The 22,929-nt window shown below is 39.6% G+C and overlaps 1 protein-coding gene across 1 annotated transcript in view; it reads right to left on the bottom strand.

Annotated features, from left to right (window-relative positions):
* Window positions 1–22,929, bottom strand: part of RORA (RAR related orphan receptor A) — a 561,431-nt gene that overhangs the window by 118,342 nt on the left and 420,160 nt on the right. Inside the window, 1 exon segment of the mRNA XM_050967007.1 lies at window positions 20,736–20,765. Within this exon segment, the coding sequence (XP_050822964.1) occupies window positions 20,736–20,765 (30 nt within the window).

Here is a 22,929-nt window from a genome sequence, read left to right as displayed (position 1 = left end):
GTTTGGTACAAATATTTCCCTTTTTATAGCAGTGAAGATGAAATTCTCTTTGTTATTTCTCTTGCATGGTCTTTGTTGTATATGAATCTTTTACTTTTATTACTCTCTAATAGTCTGATACTCAAAATACCCGCTGGTGAACTTATGGCAAGCTTTGATATTATCGTCATTTCCCCATAACAAGGCCCAGTTATTGATAACCACAGTTCATTCAGCATGCTCTACCCTACTGACACAGCACTTTGTTGCTAAGCATGTTACCCAGTAGGCTTTCTATTCTAGCAGACACAAACCACTTTGAAAGTAATTTTTCAGCTTGTTACAATCTGATCCAAGAACCTGCAGTTACAATTCCCCAATGGTTAGGCAATGCCAAAACCCTTGCTACAATCCTTAAGATCAGTCAGCTCCAGTAGCCTACAGTGTGTTGAGTCATGTAGAGCCATTTTCTCCTCAGTTTCCTTTTTTTTTTTAAAGCGATTTTTGTAATGCATGAGCTGAGTGATGAAGTCAAATGTGCACAGACAGCTCAAGCTCCACCAGGAAGCACTGATATTTATAGCCAGCCCTTAGTAAGCACAAATGAATTCTTTGTCTTGACACTGAAGCCATTTCCTTATTGTCTTTTAATGTTTGAGGATATTCAGATTAAGAGCTCCTGTTATCTTAATAGAAACCTCGTAAACAAACACTCTTAAATTTCTCACAGTCTGCTGATTGACAAAAGCCTTATTTCTCTTCGTTTGAGTGTGGGACTTCAGACCTTTTCCTATCTGAATACACATGATATGGTAGTTTAAGATTACTTCATGAAATGCTCCAATCAGTTCATTTGCCAATTTCAAGATGACTGTCATGAAAACATAAAATGTTTGCCAATTAATAAGCTTGTGTTTTTATAGAAATACAATGTGTTGTACATGTTTGTTTCCATGACACACATGACTGGAATTAAACAGCTTCTCTGTATAACAAGCATACTCGCCAGCAAAATACATAGTAGGAGTGGAGAAATTCTGCCTTTTACATTTGTGGTGAATCTACTGAGGGTATAAACAGGACTATCTTTACTTTAAAGAAAATTGGGATAAGGATACTTTTGGAAAGTACTTTTATTTAAAAGCATTTAAAGACAGAAGGGTTGTATGTTATAATGGAAAATATTTAGAGAAAATGCACTATAGAGTGGTGCAATATAAAAGTTGGATCAACACACATTTAGAAGTCTATTTATATTATATACAAATGGCAAACAATCCCTACTGCACGAGGTTTTGTTTTTTCCCCTATTCACGAGAATTCCTGTAATAAATGGTTAAAAAAAAAAGTTAATCAGTGACTGAAGCAGAGTATGCTAACATGTTCAGGGGTAATTTGTGCTGCCAGATGAGAAGTTAAGGGTAGTAGCTTGCTACGGTGCATGATCCTGCTCTCACTGAAGTTCTGGCGATGACTCCACTGGGCTCAAGACTGGGCCTATAGTCTTCCTCTTCTCCATGTGCCAATCAACATGTCTTTGTCCAGCACTTACAAGTATCTTCTTTCTCTAGTTGTAAAATTCTTGCGAGGAAGAACAAAAGTGGATTTCTTGGCACAACTATGGAAATGGGATAGGGGAAAAGTTATATAAAAATTATATAAAAATCAGAGTATTAGGATTATGAAAAGTATCTGATATAAATCTACTGTAGCTACTGTTCTAGGAAGATTCCTTCAACAGTGTTCTTACGGTGCTATTCCGTAAGATGCTGAGTGCTTTGGCCCTGATCCAGCAAAGCACTTAAGCACATGCTTAACTTTAAGCATGCAAGTTAAGCATGGTCTACGTTGTACTTGAAGTTAAGCATGAGCTTAAGTGCTTTGCTGGATCAGGGCCAGAGCACTCAACACCTTGTAGGATGGAGCCTTTACTCTGCTACCTCTCCATTTTTGTTGCGATTTCTTGGGGCATGCAATGATCCCCAGCTGAACCTATTGCTTCTCTCTCTACCTACTGTATGATCAGTGCAAATACAAAGGATCTGCACAAAATATCTATGCAGATAAATTGTAAATAAGCTGCAATTCTTCCTTTTTTGGACGATTTTTTCCCTTTGTCTTTATCACCCTATAGCTCTAAGTTAGGGTAACAAAAGTTGCCAGGAAAAATAAATAAATTATGAAGACTGATATGAACAAAAGATATGGCAAGCATATTTCTTGATAAAAATCAACCAAAGAGGTTGCCCATTTAATTGCTTTAAATCTAAATGACAACAGAAGCTAAAAGTATGGAAGACTAGCTTGTGCTAGAACTATTAAAATAGTCAATTAAAAATGTCTTCTGGATTAATCACACAGCTACGAAACAACTATTATTAAGTGTTATTTTTGAGTACGCTACTTAAAATTCGTATTTTGGATTAAGCTGGTTTTTTGCTTTGGACAAACTAATTTTGCACCCTGAAAATGTATTGACCCTATAATAGATGTGTATTTAATGACAGTTGCTGAAGAAGAAGCTGGAGGGATGGGAGTCCAGACCAAAAAAGAAAAAAAGTTTTTTAGTGCGTGTTGAAACTTTACATCTATTTGCCAATGTCAAATTAATACTCAGTAATTCAGCGTATAACTGCTGTTTGCTAAACCCAAAGCCAAATCGTGCAAATAACTAAACCAATCCATTTCTCCTAATTCTAATGTACAAACATCACCTATATTGTACTGTAGGGACAGCAGGATGGACTAGATGAACTAGTAGATTAGCTCTTTACTAACCTAATATGATATCTAACATTCTGAGAAAGAAATCTTAATCCTGACACTTTCTCAGGCTGTCTAATGATGGGTTCAGATGACTAATTTTAGAAACCTAAGTTTGAAATTTTTAGCTCAAATCTGTAGCATGATTTATTTGCTGTAAGACTTTTCACACTGCCGGATTTTAGCTTTGGATGCACACTGCAAATGGCAGATTCCGTATTCAGGCAAATCTTGCTATGCAGAAAATTTAGGGGAAGCACAAAGCAAAGGCTGCTTAACAGTAAGCACAATACTTCTAACTCCTATTATTATTAACTCTAAAACATGACTTCTATGGAGGCTTAATCCAAAATCCATTTAAGTCAAATCTATCCACAGATTTCAATAGTCTTTGGATCAGGCCCTAAGTGAAGGAGGAATTGAAGAATCATGCAAACTATATATAGTTTCTCTATTACTATTTTGCAAATAAGTAAATTAAACAGGTGGCTTCTTCTCCTTAAAGGAAAATGCCTCGATCAACCTGTTTCATCCCTGACACAAATTTTACATTAGGCAACCTGGAACCCAGAAAATGTACTAGACAAGTGGATTCCATAATGGCCTTTAATTCAAGGTCAGCAACGTAGATTATGTTTCCTGTTCAGTCTGAGGGTATGTCTACACTGCAGAAAGAGGGGTCTTCCTAACTCAGGTTAGCTAACTCAGGTTAAAATAACAGTGAAGTCTTTTAACTCAGGTTAGCAGCTTTAGTTCAACTCCAGGCTCCACTATAGGCATTAACATAAGCTGCTAATGAGAGCTAATAGCAGAGTTATTGCTATTTTCAACTGTTCGCTAACTCAGTTTAAGAACACACCTTTTATTTGAAGACATACCCTGAGAAATCTCTCATTTCTGGTACATATGCAGGCATGTTGCAAACTACTTTGGTTATTCATGTTTTCTACTGTGCATCAAATTGAAAAAAATGAAGCTAGAGTTATGCATTTGGAGCACAAAGGGAAGCACTGCACCAGTGACATCAATGGGACTTGATTATGGTCTTCAACAGGCACTGGATCAGACTCTTTTCTCTAGTGTTTAATATTATACAGATGGGAGAAGCAATACGTAACTGAGAGAACAGGCAAGTAGTCCAATAGCCTTTCCCTCTTCATCACGGTGGGACAGTGGAGGTGCTGTGCCTGTTATATATGCCCACAGGATAAGGAACCATGTTAATTTCCTTGAGAGGCATTTAGAAGCATGTGTTTTCCTAGACAGCTGCTTACTGGCAGTAATGCATAGCAAAGTTACATTATGGACATTCATATGACTTTCACACTGAAATCATGGGTACAATAACGGAAATGTTTTTTCTATGAAAAATTAAGAAGCAGATTCATTTTGCTTGCTGAGACTGCTGCATTAAAAAGGAACTGTATTACTTCACCATCCACCTGGATTAAAGTAGTGGATGAATCAAGCTACAGCTAGTGGTATAGATGCTCATATAAACTGGCAGTGCTTCACTGAAATTAAAGTATCTGGCCCAGTGAATTTTAAAAAATTAAGAGCCATATTCAGTTTAGACACCAATGTCCCAAATGACATTCCGTTCATCAGAGCTTGTTATATCTGATATGGCCTACCACTGATTCTGCTGTTTGCTATTCTCTTTTAAACACTTCCATAGCACCTCCCATCTGATAATCTCAAAACACTTTAAATATTTCAGTCTTGTAACTTGTGGTAGATAATTATCCCCATTTATACTTGGGGAAACTGAGGAAGAGAGGTTAAGTGGCTTGCCCAACGTCGTTATGCAAGTTTATGCCTTACTGGGAATAGAATCCAGATTTCCTGACCAACACTCATAGAAATCAGAGATGAGAAAAGATAGTTTTATTTGTGGGTACGTGGACTGGATGAACTGTACTTTAATGATCACCCTGGATTCCTTATTATGCTAATAGAGGCAAAATTCTATTAGTCTTTTGTGCAGGGCCAAATTAGATTTCTTGTATAAACCTCCATCTAAACAGATGCAAATCTTAACAATGTGTATTGAAGAGAATTAAGGGAGTGAGTCCTTAACAAAAGAGTAAAGCCAGACTGTAGCCCCTGAAGGAGGCATATAATTCACAATGCTCTAACAAACTCCTGAAGGGTGAGCTTCCAAAGGTTTAGAAGACTCTTTATGATTCAACATGCACTCAAAAATCTGACCATATCACGCCTGTAGAATTTGGCTGCAAACCTCCTGAGTACTAGAAAACTTGCAAGAGTTTGTGCTTTTGCTTCTGGTACTGACTGGAACAAGAGTGCAGAGACACAAAACTGAAAAATAATTAAAAACAAAAACCAAGCTAACTGAAAAATGTGCATTGAGGATAAAGGGGGGAGAGTTAAACCTCAAAAGCTGAGCATTATTTTGAGCTGGTTAGCCCATTTCTAATAAAAAGGGGCAGTTCGGATTTAGTTTGGCTATATATTACATACATTGTGGCTTTTGTAGGCCAAACTCTTTGCACACACCAGGGGCTCCTTGAATCCCTCCATTTGAGTAAGAAAAGCAGCTGATCTGTAAAACACAAGCTGAACTCCCAATTTAAATTACCTTGTACAATCTGCTATCCTGTCAAGGGACAACAGCAGATTAACATGGGATGAGGAGAATGTTTGCTGACAGATGATGTTGTCCGGTGTAAGCTGCTAAATTTGTTTCCCTAATATTCTTTTAGTTAATATACTATGTTTCTCATCAGGGCATTCAAGCCCACCCTTGTCTTTTAACGGCAATTAGGATTATATCTTCCCCGGTGCCCGTTTTCATTCAATTTAAATGGAAGCAAAGCTGGAGTAAGTATGGTAGGCTACATGAATTTCCATCTGTAAGCTGGCAAAAGAGGGAGGGCAATGGAAAAGGGGGCCAGAGGAAGAGATATGTTAAGAGTTGGAACAGGAAGCTTCTCTTATCTGTGAGAGTTGTTTCAACAGTCAGCTAATATCATACCTTCATATCTGTAAAGTAGCAATAACAAAGATAAGGAATCAGCTTCTTCAGATAAACACTTGGCGAGAAGGTTGGTCACTCACTATATCTAGAAGGAAATCTCTGAATGGCTTCAGTCAACATTCTGGTTCTCTGAAACCTGAGAACCCCAGAGTGTTCCCCTGCCTTCAGTGAGCACAGTGCATGCAGAGATTAAAGGAGGTCTGATTTGAATTTCCAGAAAACTGCTAGATTAGCACCATTGTTGTGTGTAGCCTTTTGAAGTCAGTGGTAAACACCTTTCAGAGAGGGGAGGAAGTGTGCTTTGAGGGTGTGTCCATTCCGCTGTTCAGTTGGATAAATTGTTACAAGTATCTGCAAAAACTTGCTGCAGCTGATTGTAGATGTTTCCTTCCCAACATGAAACTAGCACTCTAGATGCCTGCCAGAGAGCAAAAAAGTCTCAATATCTATTTTTTATCCCAGCTGCAACAATTATTCTTTTTTTGTATGGTTCAGTGTAGTTAATGGAAAAATGTGCAAAACTTCCAGTCTCCCCCATCTGAAAAAATATAGAAGTTAATATATGATTTACACATTGCACATCTTTATTCCATTGCTTATGCATTCTGGAGTTACTCATTCAGGGTAACAGGTGACAGTCTGTATCTTTATGTCCACCCTTATTTAAGGACCATAAATAAGTTTTGTACAAACTTTGCCTTGCGAGGTATCATCTGAAAACTCAGGATTTACTGATTTTTATTGTTCTGGTAAAATATGTGTAGCAATATTGTATGTAAAGTTATAAGATTCTACTATCTGATGTTACTAAGACATACCCAGTATTTCAAATCTGGGAAAGCAGCCACAAACCAGTCCCTCAGAGACAAAAGGCCTCAGCCAAGTGTCAACCAAATCAAGCGGAATATCACATCTTTAAGCAGCCATTCTTTGGCAGAAAAAAGGGTGTGAGCAAGAAATTTACACCTGGGCAAAGAAAGAGCTGGAGATTCCCACCCCCACATATTTTCTGTCTCCTGAACCCCAGCTGGAGATGATTCTCAAAGAAAAGGAAAAGGTATAAGAATGGGGAACAAATGCCCCAGGATCTCTCTTCCTTCATCTCTACTGATGGATCAAGAACACTTGAAGGACAAAGGAAGCATCACTGGGCTGGAGAGAGATCCTGGCAGAAAGGAATTCAGCCTGTAAGAATGTTAAAAAATGAGTTGGGAGAGACTTTTGCTTTGAATTCACCTAGCTTGGTAAATTAGAAGTTAATTGTGTTGAATCTTTTATTTCTTTGTAACCGATTCCCATTTATGCCTCATTACTTATAACCACTTAAAATTTATCTTTCTATAGTTAATAAATTTGCTTTATTGTTTTATTGAGACCAGTGCATTTGGACAGAATTATGGGAAACTCAATTTGAGACAATAAGATTTGTGCATATCATTTTCTAATAACACTGCTCTACAGCCAAAATGCTTCTGAAATAAATGTAGTCCAACTTTACTAATTCTGGGTCACTGAGAACAAAAATGATGCTTAAAATTGTTGATTGGCTCTAGTTTTCAAGATATGCTATTGGGTCAGTATATACGACCCTTGACTTGGGAATGGCGGAGGATAAGTGAGTTATGAAGGGAAGGGATTTCAATTTAAACCAGAAATGACTAAAATACATCTTTGACTGGATCTATGAATAAATCTATGATTGGGTTTGGACAGTACTTGCTTTTTAGACAAAACAATGAATGATGCAATCTGAAGCTGGTATTATGTCATACATGATATGAATTGCATCATGTTATTCCTAGAAGTCATGGATGATGCAATCATAACGAAGCTTACATCACTCTGCTGAACAAATTGCCCTACATCAGCTCTAGAAATCATATAGTGTCGTGCTCTCTTATTTGTCAGTGTTTGATTTTGCAAAGGGACACATTTCTGTTTAGCCAAAGTGAGCAGAGATGCCTCGTACTTGTGTGAACAGTGCAAATAACTTCTACTATGTTTGTGGTGAAGTGACTTTTGCATCACAAAAGCGCAGTCTAACCACTATGGTTAAGAAAGCCTATCACCTTTATTTTGGCTGCAAAATTGGAGATCAGGGCAAGAGGTGGGCCCCACACATATGCTGCAACACTTGTGCAACAAATCTTCGCTAGTGGTTGAACAGGAAAAGGAAATCTCTGCCTTTTGCAGTGCCAATGATTTGGAGAGAGCCAACAGATCATACCAGCAATTGTTACTTCTGCATGGTGCCTCCGCTTGGGAAAGGTGTGTCAAAGAAGAAAAAGTGGACTGTGCATTATCCAAACATTCCATCAGCTATACGCCCAGTACCCCACGGAGAAGGACTGCCGGTTCCTGATGCACTAGAATCATTCTCACTTGAGTCAGACGAGGAAGAGGAAGAGGATGAAACTTCTGGTCCTGAACCATCAATGTCACAGGACCCACATTTTCTCCCATCCTCCTCCTCTGAACCACACCTCATAACACAAGGTGAACTGAATGACCTTGTCAGGGATTTGGAACTACCCAAGAGTAAGGCAGAGCTGTTGGGCTCCAGACTACAGCAGTGGAATCTCCTGGCAGGCTATCAGGGCAAATAGAGCCCATCAATGCTTGCAGACTATTGCTGGACAGTGACAAGAGATGCTCCATTTAATGAATACAAGAGACAAGCCAGGAAGCGCTGAGTAGACGCTGAATAGGACTAAACGATGTACATAATAGTTTTTTGCCTTTTGTTTCATAATAAATTTTATTTATATAACCCTTTTGCTGATTTTTAAAGTGTTACATAAACAGGACAGGTGAAATATTATCATGTAAAGCAACCATAAACACATGAAAAGACCTAGGTTTACAATTTATGATTAAAACTCTACTATCTACACAATATACATAGACATAAAATGTAAAAACTTAAATATCTTAGGAACAGTAGCCAATCAGTTGTTTTAATTGTCATATTTGAATTCAGCACATCAAAATACATAATAAATATCACATTTTATCTCTGAAGCAGACGACTTCTCAAAAATTGTAGACCAGTGTATTAAATGATGGACTTTATACAAGCTTGTGTTGTCCAGGAGAGGGCTGGGCAGTACTAGATGCATATTTCTGGGAGAAAGCCTGGGACTAGGAATTTGCTGGTGCTGCTTTGCAGTGTAATTCAAGAATGGCGGGCCATAGCTGAGAGTAATTTACATGCAGGAGACTGTGTCTGAGCAGACCAGGAGTGATTGATCTCACAGCAAAGCAGTGTAAAAGAGAATTGAGGGAACACAGACTGTACCCTTGGTAATGTCACAGGATCCTATCTTACTCCTACTGAAAGTCAAGAGTTTTACCATTGACTTCAATGGGAGCCAGAGGCTCATGATATGCAGTGTTCCAAAATCCCCGATACAACCCCTTTACCCTCACACATCTGGTTTTGGTAGGAAGGGGAGCATATTGCTCTTAAAGGTTAAACCAAAAGTCCAGAACCAGACACCAATGCACTTCATGAAGATGAGGTGACCATCTGGGTTCCAGGCCAAATTGGACCTATGGTTTAGGTTCAGGAAAATAAAAAAATCTTGTGAGCTGCTTTTGTGAGGTTTTTTACTTATAATAGGAAGAAATTAGGTGTTGAGGGGTCTTCTGACATTTGTGACCAGAAAATAAGACTCACTCCTGTTCTGGATTCAACCTGGAACAAAAGCTTCAAGGGTTGGTGTTTTACTATGGATTTGAATGTAATGAAATTCAATCATGTTTGTATCAGAAAATCCAATTTTGTAAAATACCCATGTTAATTATACACAGTATATAATACAATGGAATTTCTTATAGATTCGTACAAACAGTGAGATAATTCATGTAGTCTTCAGATATTGTCTTACATCTCACCAAGGCTTAAAACCAATGCAATTTTGTTTATTTGCAATACAGGAACAGCTGATGCATAGTGCAGGAATGGATGTTTTAATACTTAAAAAATGAAGAGAAAATAGCTAAAAAATAAAGTTATAACAAAATCATACCGCACGCACATAGAGATCAGCTGATCTTCAGAAGGAATCTTATTTCACTATTGTGACTCTATTCTAGAAATCAGATGAATATGTTATTGATCACCTGCAAAACAACTATATTTTAACTGTGTTTTGCAATTGACCCAAATGGATTTATTATAGCACTGCAGAAAAATGAGACTTTATTTTGTGTGTTTAGCACTTAGTTGTCATATCATGAGAACGGCTGTTTTTGTTCTCCCTCTGCTTTAATGTTAAAACACTGCTATTAACGTGTCACAGGAAATTAAAGCAATCATCTATAATAAAGTAGCACTGATGGCCATACTTTCTAATAGCAACCAGTATACCTGTGCCCAGAATTTTGCATGCAGTTAGCACATATGAGCATGCAGTTTGGATGAGTAGGTGCCCATCTTCCCAAGTTACATGTTAAATCACTGATGCAAATATAGAAGCCTGTTAGAGGCCCTGTTAGACTTAGCCCAAAGCATCTGTCACTAATTTTTGATCTATTATTCCTGTCACTTGCCATTGAGAGGCATTCATTGCACCCTTACTGACTGCAGTCTGTAACGGGGCAACACTTTTAAGGGGCTTGCCAAGTTGCCTCAACCAAGAACTCCAGGATATGTACCATTTTCTCCCCAAATGCCTCTCACAAGAGATGAGAAGAACGTACCACAGAGACAGTTTACCTCAAAACCAAAACACTAAAATGGTCTAAAAGCAATAGAGAAAATCAGATTAACACAAAGAAAGTCTGTAAAACACATGGCTTAGACTCAGCAGGAGCTCTGCAGGCACATCTTGAATCAGTTGTATGGAATAACAGCCTTAGGTTTTCAGAGACTATTTTCTCCTGTCTTCCTCCTGACTCTTTTAGATGTTCAGCGTACCAAAGACTTGATTCTTTCATAGTTTCCATATCTGACTCTCATTCCTGTTATTACTTTGCTGGATTTTTTGTGCTGGGTTTATCATTATACACTCCTTTTTATCACCACCCTCCATTGTGTTTCTGGGGGTCTGTCCCCAGATTCCATCAGGATTGTATAGAGTTTGGTGGCTAAACTGTTTCAGTCCCTGTTTTCCTGTTCCTCCTTTGCATTTTCCTACCCAAATACACCCGCCTTGGTCTCCAGGGTTGCCTTCCTTTTGTGCTGGCATTAATAACCTTGCATTTGACATGCTAATTGTCTTAGTGGGTGATGTAATCATGACCAGCAAAGATTGCTTTTAAAGACAAGGATTTCACATGATTATATCATTTGCTCTCAATGTTAATTCTAGTCTATGTTTGATAGGAATCATAAAACAGTTTAACCGATCTGTCAAAGTGATGCCCTCTAGATTAGCTTAACAGAGAACGTGTGCCCTGGTTAGAACAAAGTTTTATGCGATTTCAGGTTAATATTTCCAGAGAATGGCTGCAACAGCTTCCAATAGGAGGGTTAGACATCAACATACATTGAAAAAACAACCTGTCAGGTTCAATAGCTGCCTCAGAGAGGGGAGGGCGCAAGTGTGATGAGTCATCCCTGAACCGCCCTGAACCTGATGAATCATCCATGAGCCAGAAAGTGTGTTGAGTTTTCAGAGGTAACTGCCTGCAGGTCTTGTGATCGGCCCCTCTCTATTCAATCAGGGTTCAGCCAATTCATGGTGAGGATCCACCCAGGTAAACCCAAGGCAGGTATGTAGAGGGCTAAGTGCAGCAGTCTCTCCAGTCTGCTGAACATCACTGTCATTGCTTAGTAGTTGTGATAGACTGCTCATGTTCCAGCTGGTCTTTGCTCCTGCTCTTGCACCAGCCCATGCCTGTTTCCATGCTAGCCAGCCCCAGCTCCAGCTTGGACACGCTCCTGCCTCAGCCAACCTCTCAGCAATTCTGACAGTAAGTCTAACGACATACCACTATATGAACACAGCCATTGGTTTCAGAATCCAGATAATAAAATGCACTCTCTTTTGTTCAGAGACCAATCTGGGAGCAGTCTCTCTGACCCACCTTGTTTGAGAGTCATTATAGTTGAACTTTCATAATCATCCCTGCTCCATCAGTGCATAAGGCAGAAATCAAGTGGCTCTTCTCATCCCTATCCTGTGCTAGTTTTTCCAGAAGTTTTGTACGATTAACTTTACTGCAGCAAAATAACCCTCCGCAAACAACATAAAGGCAAGTGTTGGAAAAGCCTTTCCTCCCCATTGGGAGTAAATGTGCAGCTGTCTTACAAAGAGCGGCTCTGTGCAGGAACATAAAATTAGAGACAGGCTGTTCTCATCCCTTCCACAGAGGGAACCAGCAACTCCCACTAACTCCAGTGGCTGCAGCTCATATTCTGTAGGAGAAGAATCAGCCTAAGGGTCTTTGAACAAGTAGATTTCTGGATCCAAACTTTTTGTCTGGCCCATAATTTTATAATGGGACCAAATCCCTTGTGCACTTGGCTGTGAGGCGCACATAACAGCTCAGACTCATCCCTACACAAATGTGAAAAAGGAGGCCATGGGAATGCTTTGGGCGACTCCAGTCAGTTTTACATCTGCACTTGAATTCTGTTCCTGCAGCAGTGAAGTCAATGGGAGTTTTGCCATTTACTTGAATGGGACTGGACCATGCTCAAGGAGAACACGAGCATTTTGAGACCATACTGATATGGCTGCGTTCAGTGTTGTGGCATTTCTCTGCCTGTGAAGTTAAAGCTATCCAGTGTACTTGGGACTATTCAGAACCACGGCATGCCATGTTGTACTCTGCTCAACCTCTCTCAGCTAGTTACGAAGGCAGCAAGCCACAAACACTAACGCTTCCTATTAGTTTTTGCAGTAGTCACCTTGCAAAGTAACAAGGATGCCAAAAACAGATTTGGAGAACTTCACGCTGTCTGTTTACTAGCAAACCCTTCAAGCTGGAGATGGTATTTCAACCCCCGTGACTGCCTGCCACTTGTAAACTCAGGTGTTTTCAGAGCTTGATTAGAATTTTAAAGCATATAGAATAGCATCTATGCTGAACTCTGAATTCAACCCTCCCTTCCTCCCAATGCAAGCACTTTTTTTCTCTAACCACAATGCTGCAATTGTGTGCGACTGCTACTAGTACCAAGTTGGAGACATTCATTTCTAACAACAGCATGAAGTCTAAAGCTAGGAGACACTCTCTCTTTTTTTTTTTTTTTTTAAAGTTACCTCCTTGCTGGTGTTTTGGGGGCTGATCCAAGCCTGTTCACATCAATGGGAGTTTTTCCAGTGGCTTCAATGGAATTTGGATCAGGCCTGCAGTTTCTTTGCAGAGTGCAGAGCACAGGATATAAGTGATGTCCAGGCTCTACTTCAATGTGTTTCACATAAAGCAGTCTTCCCTAGGAATTACTGAAACAAAAGGAATAAGGGGCCAACAGTGTCACTGCGGTATTCTGAGAGATTACTCTGGCAGAGAGATACTACACAGCCACAGTATTGTGCAATGAATGAATGGCCCCTAACTTCTTACAATAGAAACAGTGCTGCTTTTTGGGCAATTGACTGTAGAATGGAAGGGATTCCTAAAGCATTTACTACCAAAGGCTGAAGACAGTGTAAAATTAATTCTGTTACTTGTCTTCTGAACATCTTCCTGAACAATGGCTTCCAACAGCTTAGGCGTTCATAGCCAGAAGTCACCAGCTATTTTCTATTGGTCTTTAAAACAGCAGCACCAAATCCATCCTTTCAATAATAAGACAATATTGAAGAAAGGTCTACACCCATATCATACATTTCACACAACAGTACAGTGAAATAAATGAAGTGTGAAACAGAAATGGATCTTATTAATTTATAATCTCCATTAGCGTATATTAGAGTTGAGGAGTGGGTCAGAATTTACCTATGGATAAAATGCTGCACAATTTAGGAGTTTCATTTCACCTACTTTTCTTGCCTGAATTTCCATATGTAGCCAAACTGTACCTCTAAGGGACATACTAATACTAATAATTCCTCTGCTAGAAGCTGATTAGAGTCCTGACTTGCCAAATTTCATCTGCATCCCAGTTTGTTAGTAGCTACTCAGCTTACTCTAGTGCAGGGGTAGGCAACCTATGGCACGCGTGCCGAAGGCGGCACTTGAGCTGATTTTCAGTGGCACTAACACTGCCCAGGTCCTGGCCTCCGGTCTGGGGGACTCTGCATTTTAACTTAATTTTAAATGAAGCTTCTTAAACATTTTTAAAACCTTATTTACTTTACATACAACAATAATTTAGTTATAAATTATAGGCTATTATAGAAAGAGACCTTCTAAAAACGTTAAAATGTATTATCGGCACCCGAAACCTTAAATTAGAGTGAATAAATGAAGACTCGGCACACCACTTCTGAAAGGTTGCCGATCCCTGCTCTAGTCTATCTGGTGCTCTGCAAACAAGACAAACAAGATCCCTGTTACAGAATCCACCAGAGATCCCTGTTATCAGAAAGCACAGTAAGAGGGGGTAGCAAACCAATGTTCAGAGCCAGAAGTCACACGTGGCTAGATGCTGCTCTATATACCAGCAGAACTGCTGGAGAAGTAAGAAGCGGTTGCACTTTAGCTGGAGTCCCAGGTAGGAATTATAGCAGACTCAGCCAGAATCTCTTAAGCCATGCATACGGCTTGCCTGATGCACCACTCTTGCAGAAACTACAAAGTACTTTTAATGTCTGAGCTCAGCCAACTTTGCCTGGTGGTGAGGTGGAGTCTAACCAGGAGCCTACTCTCATTCAAACACATAGCAGATGTGTAGAGAATAGAAGATACCAGGGTCCCAACACACATCTGAACCTCTTGCTATCCTTGATGAAAGCCACACATCCAAGCCCAGTTGCTGTCATTGTGCTCCCAGCCTCATGCTCACCAAAAAACTTAATCAATCATTTAAATATCCTCATATTCCACGTCCTTAGCTGGCGGGAGGAATCCTCTGTTAATCAAACGGCTCAGTTCATGCATGAAGGAGTGTGCTTCACTATTTCTGCCCCAGTATTCAGTGCTTTACCCATCTATGGAGACAAGAAGGCTTAGCTTTTACACACACACTCTCTTTCGCAACAAACCAACCCCTGACAGGCTACTGTATCTGGGAGAGAATAAAACTGATTGATTACGAGTCAGTGCACTAAAACCAAACATTGCCCTATGACAGCTTCAAAAACAAATTAAACTTACATAACCAGCTGGTGAAGAACAGGTGTCCCCTGGCTCCCACAAGAAATCAATGTCTAGAAAAAAGTTTTTAACCAGGAGAAAAGCCCTAGATAGTTGTCTCTAGGATTCTTCAGCAGGGCAAACAGTGCTTCAAGGACAAACTGGAAAGTAGCTGCTATTTGAGGCAACTTCATTATAAAACCATTTTTAATAAGCATTCTTAACAAAGAGAGGGAGCTTGCTGGCAGAAAAGCCTCCAAGGGCTCTTAAGGCTGCCCAGTTAAGTTATTAGGAAGTTACACACAGGGGACCAAACAGCTTTTTTATTGGCCCCAGGGGACAGGGTTTAGTTTGTCACCTGTTCTCCAGAGGCATAGTCACTAATAGCAGATACTGTTAACCATCAATTTTCTGCCTGTTCCCACTTTGTGAGGGAAAGTGTATTTTTACTTACTCTGGTTGGCACACAAAAGCACAGTGTAAAGTAAGCAAAAGTATTATTTATGTACTAGGTATTCATAAGTCTGAGCAGTAAAGATCAATCCTTTGTTCTCTTTTCCCCTTTAGCACAATTACATAATTACTACATTTAAAGAAACAATCATAAGCCAGGGAAGTCCACCAATGTTGTGAGCAGAATGAGGACAGTATGCTAACATGTATAGCATAAGAGAGACACATGGAAGAAGAAAGAGGACTAGTGTAGATAAATTACCTGAAATTTTTGAATTAAACAGAACTGGAAACCTCAGTCTGCTTGCAAAAGTTTGGTGACTATGATTTAAGATTATTCGAACATCTAGATAGCTGATGAGCCTACTGCAAAGCTGTCCTCCCTCACTCTCTGACAAGCGATGCCTTCTTTTTAACATCCTCTGAGGCCTGAAGATATTAAGGACCCAATTCAGGAAAGCATCCCTTAAACACATGCTTGAAGTTAACTATGTGCTTAAATCCTACTGAAGTCAATGCTTAAGTGCTTTTCTGAGTCAGAGCCTAATGTAAAACTGGTGTAGGAGTAATGCCAGAACTTATTGTGGGGACGGTACAGGTAAAGCACAGAGAGGTGGCGTCTATGGGGCTAGGAAGGAGCTGGATGGGGAACTCCATTAACCAAACCTGCAGGGGTTGATTCACTTCCATCTTTGTTAACCAAACTCCTTGTTTGGTTTGTGAATGCCTTTGTTAACCAAATCCTGTGAGACTCACATTGTCTTCACCTGATTTAGCTATTGAACAGGAGCTCATGCTCTTTCAAATTGGTACTCAGTGTTTTGAAAATATTCCACAACTGCCACTGGAAAACTAAGTGCTTGTCTACATTTGGAAACCGTTATTCCAGAATAACTATTTCCTAACAAGACCCCATGTGGATACTCCTGTATCCACATGAGGTCTTATATTGAAATAGTTATTCTAGAATTATTCTGCAACAGATATTCCAGTACATTGCCAAGTGTGGACAAGCTCTGTCTGAACCAATACAAGACAAGCTATTTCACTGAGTAAGCATCACCAACCATGAAAAATTATGTGGTAGTATGGAGACATCTCAGCAAGTATGTGCACTGTGACCACTTAAGTAATTTTCACTGAATATGGTAAGAACTACATTCAAGTTGCTAGAGGTGAAACACTACCATATTCACTTATTACACTTACATGGCTCGACTTGAGTCAAAAGGTAGCATTACAAAATGCGGTACACAGGCCTCTTTTTCTCCAAATTTTCAAGTTTTATTTTTTAAAAGGGGTCTTTAGCTATTATAGTTGTAAGGAAAGTTTTGAAAATGAAATCTCAGTGTAACGGATGCAGTGATGATTGTTTGAGTTTCCAAAGAGCCTGAAACTATAGTTCTGGGAAATGTGAACTGCCCAGTTCATCTCAGTGGGTGTTAGCTATTATTATTGTCATCTAAGTGAATGTGGGCATTTAGAGTGTTTCTTTACTCATAGCATAGAAGAGGGGTGGGCAAACATTTTGGCCCGAGGGCCACATCTGGGTATAGAAATTATATGGTGGGCCATGAATGCTCGCGAAATTGGGGTTGGGGTGAGGGAGAGGGTGAGGGGTCTGGCTGGGGTGCAGGCTCTGGGGTGCAGGCTGAGGATGAGGGGTTTGAGGTGTAGGAGGATGCACCAGGCTGGAGCACCGGAGCGGGGCAAGCCCCAGACTCCGCTCCCCAGCAGGCACTCAAGGGCCGGATTAAAACGGCTAGTGGGCCAGATGTGGCCCGCGGGTTGTAGTTTGCCCACCCCTGGCACAGAATAAGGGAGAGGAGGAGCATTTTATGAAGAATAGCACAATCTACTCTATGGGACCTGCCACTTTGGTGGCAATGGGATTGGGAATGGGGGAGGTTTCAGCAAATACCATCATCTTTTTCCCTAACCAAGAAAAATTAAAGTCCAGGGAGCCTAGCAGAGGCCAGCAGGGCATACAAGCCCCAAGGAAGAGGAGCCAAACCCAAGAGGCTGAGACAGTATGGATCATCCTGTTTTGAACATCTACTCAATCTCCTGAAAGCAATTCCTCAGTTTCTTGTGTGGACATAGCTTATTCTGTGGGCAAAGCTTGGAAGAAACCACTCTCTTGTAGGGTTTCAAGTATCGTAACTCACAAATTCCCAAAGGATATAATATAAAGATGACATTACAGAAGCTGCCAGAGAGAAACAGTGCATTTTTACTTGGTGAGATATAACCACAGACCATTAGTGACAGGTTGTACTAGCAAGAGTTAAATCTCTCAGGTTTTATTCAGCTAGTTAAATAGATGGGAGACATAAGGCTCTTCAACAGTATTTACTCCAACCCAACACAATGGATGATATCCAAACAGAGCTAATCTTCTGTTCAACATGGCTATGTTCCATATAACCAGCCAAAACTTTCTGGCATGTTTACTAGAATAAGTGACATTACAACACACGACTAACTGGGTCAGAAGGTCATTAGAACTCTTCTTCTAAAATCAGTGCCGGGCTTTTAGCCAATCAGCACACACAAATACCTTTGAACTTGGAGGAACTTAGTTTGATAGAACTGTGAACTTTTGCTGGATTGCTAAATAGTATCACATACAGCACCCATGTCATGTGCTGCTTGTAAGAATGCTTTTGGATTTTCCTGAGAGAAATCCTAATCTATTTAACTTGTCTTATTTTTGTTAAATTTATGCTCATGGTGATGAGCATGCTGTGGATAAATAGATTAAATATACAAACACAATAATTTGGCGTAAGTCAATACACAAAATGCTTGTCACAGAAGATTGTCATTTCATTTGCATATTACTAGGCTCCATAACAGCTCAGATTTGCTTTGTGATTCTTATATCTGGGTACCCACGTGAAACTACACTTGTCTGACACTATTCCACAATTGGACATTTTAATCTCTAAGCTGCTTTCTGTGCAATGATAGGAAAAAAGACAAATTTACTGTGCATTATGACAAACTGTTAACGATGCATAGTCTGAATCAATTCCTGATTTAAGAGAATTAGTCACAGTAACATTTAGTTCTCAAGGAGCTTCAATCAAAGTTGAAGGAATCTGCAAATGGTGACTACACTACAACTATTGTATATTACTCATTTTATTCCAATCCTTGCCTAATGGATAAGCTCATCTTTCCATTGCTCAGACACCTTGCTTGTTATGCGTCAGAAAAGTGCATAGAAACATCTGCTAGGTACCAATATGCAAAGTAAGAACCACACTTTGCCAATTCTCTTTAAATTACAGACAAGTAGATCTTTCTTCGTGTGTATGATGCCAAAGAATAGGGCCTCTAATATCTGCTTGAGCTTGTTCATAGGGCATGTGTGTGATTGGTAACAGCATATACATAATAGAACACAAACAAAGCTTTGCTTTTCTGCAAGCTATGAATCAGAATATCTTTCACTGTTACTGATAGAAAACAACACTTTGCCATCATCAGTCAGCACTGTCAACAGTGACTTAGCATAAATCCTCCAGTACAACAAATTAGGTTTCCAAAACCAGACTGTTTTCCATAATAGGCCTCAGATGCACAATCCATTAAAGCATAAGCGAGGACAAATCCTTATTAGTCTGACATGGAACAAGAAAGTCTTTCCTACAATCTTCAGGTCTCTGGCTAATGTATAATTTTGTGTATATATGGCACTACAGAGTGAAAATGGAGAAGTGGCGTTCCTGACAGCAGGTCAGTCAAAGGCACTACTGTATATAAAATATATAGTCTGGTGGTTTCAGCTTATTTCCAGGTGGACTGGGAGTCCATGTCACAAGCCACCACGTACAGTAAGCACAATCACTAGCCTCTGCACAAGAGAGGCCCAGGACTGAGCTAGCATAAATTCTGAATTACTTACCACCTCTAGAGAGGGTGGTCCCTCCAGGCCAGGGTTGAGCTCATGGGCAAGGCTGTGCAAGGAAGCTGTCTGTACAATGCCTGGCCTGCGGATATACAGAGGACTTCAGTCTCCTGTACTGTCAATCTCAGTCAGCGTGAGCTCAAATATTCACCAAAAGCTAAGGGCCAAATTTTTCCCTCAGATGCCCATGTGTAGTTCCCATTTGTATCAATGGGAACCACATATTCATACATCCAATGGGAGAATCTGACCCTAAAAATGAGTCTTTAGTACTAAACCCGCCTATGCAGAGGATCATCATTGTGCTCTAAATAAGTTTGCGACATTTAACATTTCAAGCAATGTGACATCAGAATGTCTTGTATTAACAAACCGTAGACTATAAATCTATTCTTAAATTTGATAAGATTGTTTAGCGGTACATGATTTTAAAGTGTGTTTTTTCTTAGCATGGATATTTTAAAATGATGAATGAAGTAGGAGTGAAATTAATGTAAGATATTTTATGAAACTGGTTTCGCCCTATGAAGCTGTGGTAAACACACCTCTAAGTCTTGTCTTTGTTAAAATACATCCTAACAAGTCTTGCATTGCAGCGTGTATGATACTTATACGAGGCATTCATCAAATTCTATCTCCATTAATTTTTCCTCCTTCTATGGATACGTGAAATGGTGGGCAAGTGCAATCACTTCACTCTACCTGACTTCCATGACCTAATGATTTCGGAACGTTGCAGTGTATAATATCACTCCCCAGTAACAAATAGTAACATTTCCTCAGCTCTGAGTTTTTGGCTCACTGTGGAGTAAGAATGTGATCTGATCCCAAAAGTAGCTGTCTGTGACGAGGCGGACTCGGAGTAAATATGTATTCAGTCAGTGCACACGTCCACATCAGTTCCCACAATGCCATTTACTATGGCTGTGTATTTGGATGGCTAACAGAAAAATGTCTCCTTTCCAACCAGAATTCTCCTTAAGCACAAGCACATCATCTCACTTATAGACTAGTGGACGGAAAGGGGGAGGAGATTTAAAATAAAAATAGGTTTTCATTTGAAGCATATCTCATATGTAACAGGCACACAAATGAAGGGAGATCAGAAGGTAACTGTCCACTCCCTTGGCTTCAGGATAAACTACTTACCAGCTGACTAGAAAGGCACATACATCAGAACCCAGAGCTTTGCCTTGCCTCTTCAAACCCCTTCCCTTCCCTCCCTTTGCCCCACAACACACACACACGGCATACTCATTTTGATGAAATTTCATCCCTGGGCTGAACCACTCTGTCTTGGGAAGCACACTAGAGTTTGTAAAGTGGAACTTCCCCAGATCAGACAACCAGTTAATAGTCTGAGAGGCACATCAGTCAGACTACCATAAATTCCATTTGTAAGAGAAGACCAAATCAAAAGATATTACTTACATGTATGGGTCTTCTTTGTTACGGAAATACCTGGAGGGAAGAAATGATACCATTGTTAGGAAAGTCACCATTGTGTAAACTCTTTTGATACATATTTCATTGTTAAACTCTTTTATCACAGACATATGGCTGCCTCTATAGAAGAGGGTTGAATGTCACATTGATTTCAACATTAGATTCAGGAGTATCTCCCTTCTTTGTGTGCATGTTTTAAAGTTATTTTGTATCCTCATCCTCCTCCTCATAAATGAAGGCTCAGCTACGTATCCACTGAGATTTTGTTGACCAAAAGCCTATTCAAGTTAAAACTGTCTTGAGACATGTGGCTGTTCTAAAAGGCACAATACTACATTCAGAGGGCCCCCACCATCTATTTCCCATGGTAAAGAATTTTCCCACACTCAGACCAACCGACGCACATCAGCCTACCTGGACAGAAAAGATCTGAACAAGACAGCAATTCATTTGCTATGGTCATTAAGTTCAAGTTGTCTTTTCACTGCACGCTGAAGATCATGCTCATTAAAACCAAATAAACAGCATTATGAATATGGGCATTATTGGTTGCTATTCTAAGCTGGAAGCAAAATAGATAAAACCTGTTAAATATATTGTTGAAGTAATAAAGATGTTTTTATGCCAAAGAGGCTTGTGTTGATAGTCAGCAGGGATAGTCCGACTCCAGTGAAATTTGAGACATTTTAAAAAATGCAACAAAACAAATGGAACTAGGCAAGATACATAATACCAAATAAAGATAACATTAACTCTGTTAAATGTCATCGGAATTCATGCTTGAATATAAACAATGTTGTCTCCACTTTAGTAGATAACTGGTGCTATACTCTGAGCTCTCATTATTTAAGCTTCACTCTCCTTTGAGGGCATTCTGTGAGAGGGGAAAGAGGCTACTGGAAGTAATACAAGTATTTGAAATATTTAGTTCATGATTAAGACCTGTAATGAAATCTTGGATTGGCTTTGCTTGCAATGTATGAAAGTAAGGCAGTTCTCTATCTCCTTGACCCTCAAAACAAATTTATACAGAAGAAGTAAGCTTTTATTTTAGCCCTCTTACTTTGTTATGGAACTTCTCAGCGGGACAAAATGGATTCTAAAAATCTACAAAAAAACAGATGATGATGTATGTAAATTTATACTTGACTTCTAAAGATGACATTTTCAAATTGTCTCTATTTTGACACACAATTAAATCAATATTGCCAACCCTAAGCATTCAAGAATCATGAGGCACAGGCCTCCTAAGGTGACCAGAAGCAAGTGTGAAAAATCCGGATGGGGGTGAGGGAAATAGGAGTCTATATAAGAAAGAGACCCAAAAATCAGGACTGTCTCTATAAAATTGGGACATCTGGTCACCCTAAGGCCTCCTAAAAAAAAATAATCACAAGATTGACTTAAAATCACAAGCATTTAAAAAAAAAGTTTTAAATTACCTGCTGGTTATTCAGCCTTTAGGTTTCACATTTTCAAGATTTTCTCCATAACCACAATGTGTCGAAACTAATTTAAGGGAAAGCTGAGATTTTCACAATACCACGACTCCAGACTTTAACTACAAATATCACAGAAGTTGGCAAAACTGATGACGAGACCTAACTCAGAAGTGCTGAACACTGCAGCCAATGGGAATTCTCAGTGATCAGCATCTATTCAGGTGCCTAAACTTGATTATTTATTTCTAGTGTGGCAACACACAAATATCCCTCTCAGGACAAAGCCCTGAACATCCTAGCTACTGGACAAAACTCATAAGAAGCATGGTCCTTGCCCCCAAAGACCTTGTAATATAATCTGAGCAACAAGCATGGCAAACAACAGACTTGAAGTAGAGAAGAAAGGCAAGCGTAACAATAATAAGGTCATGTGATTACTTAGGTAGCTATTGCACAGCTATAGACAGACTTGAAAGGATTAGATTTTTATTGGTAAATGTAGATTACACCGTACACACAGAAACATTTCCCTCGATGATTACTGAAAGTTACAGATGGGCCAAATAAGAAAAATGCAGTTTGAGAACTTATTAGAGTTTGATTTAAGGATATTTACTTTATATATTTTGACATTTGATAGTCACAATTTCAGAGTAGTTGCACTAGAATGCTCCCAGCTATGGTCTATTGCAGGAGTTCCCAGTCAGGTCTCAGGTCCTCAGCCATCTCCTGTCGCT

The sequence above is a fragment of the Gopherus flavomarginatus genome, chromosome 9 (genome assembly GCF_025201925.1).
Source record: "Gopherus flavomarginatus isolate rGopFla2 chromosome 9, rGopFla2.mat.asm, whole genome shotgun sequence".
NCBI classification, from domain to species: domain Eukaryota; kingdom Metazoa; phylum Chordata; order Testudines; family Testudinidae; genus Gopherus; species Gopherus flavomarginatus.
Note: the sequence above shows the minus strand (reverse complement) of the source record. Positions and strands in the feature narration are given on the sequence as shown.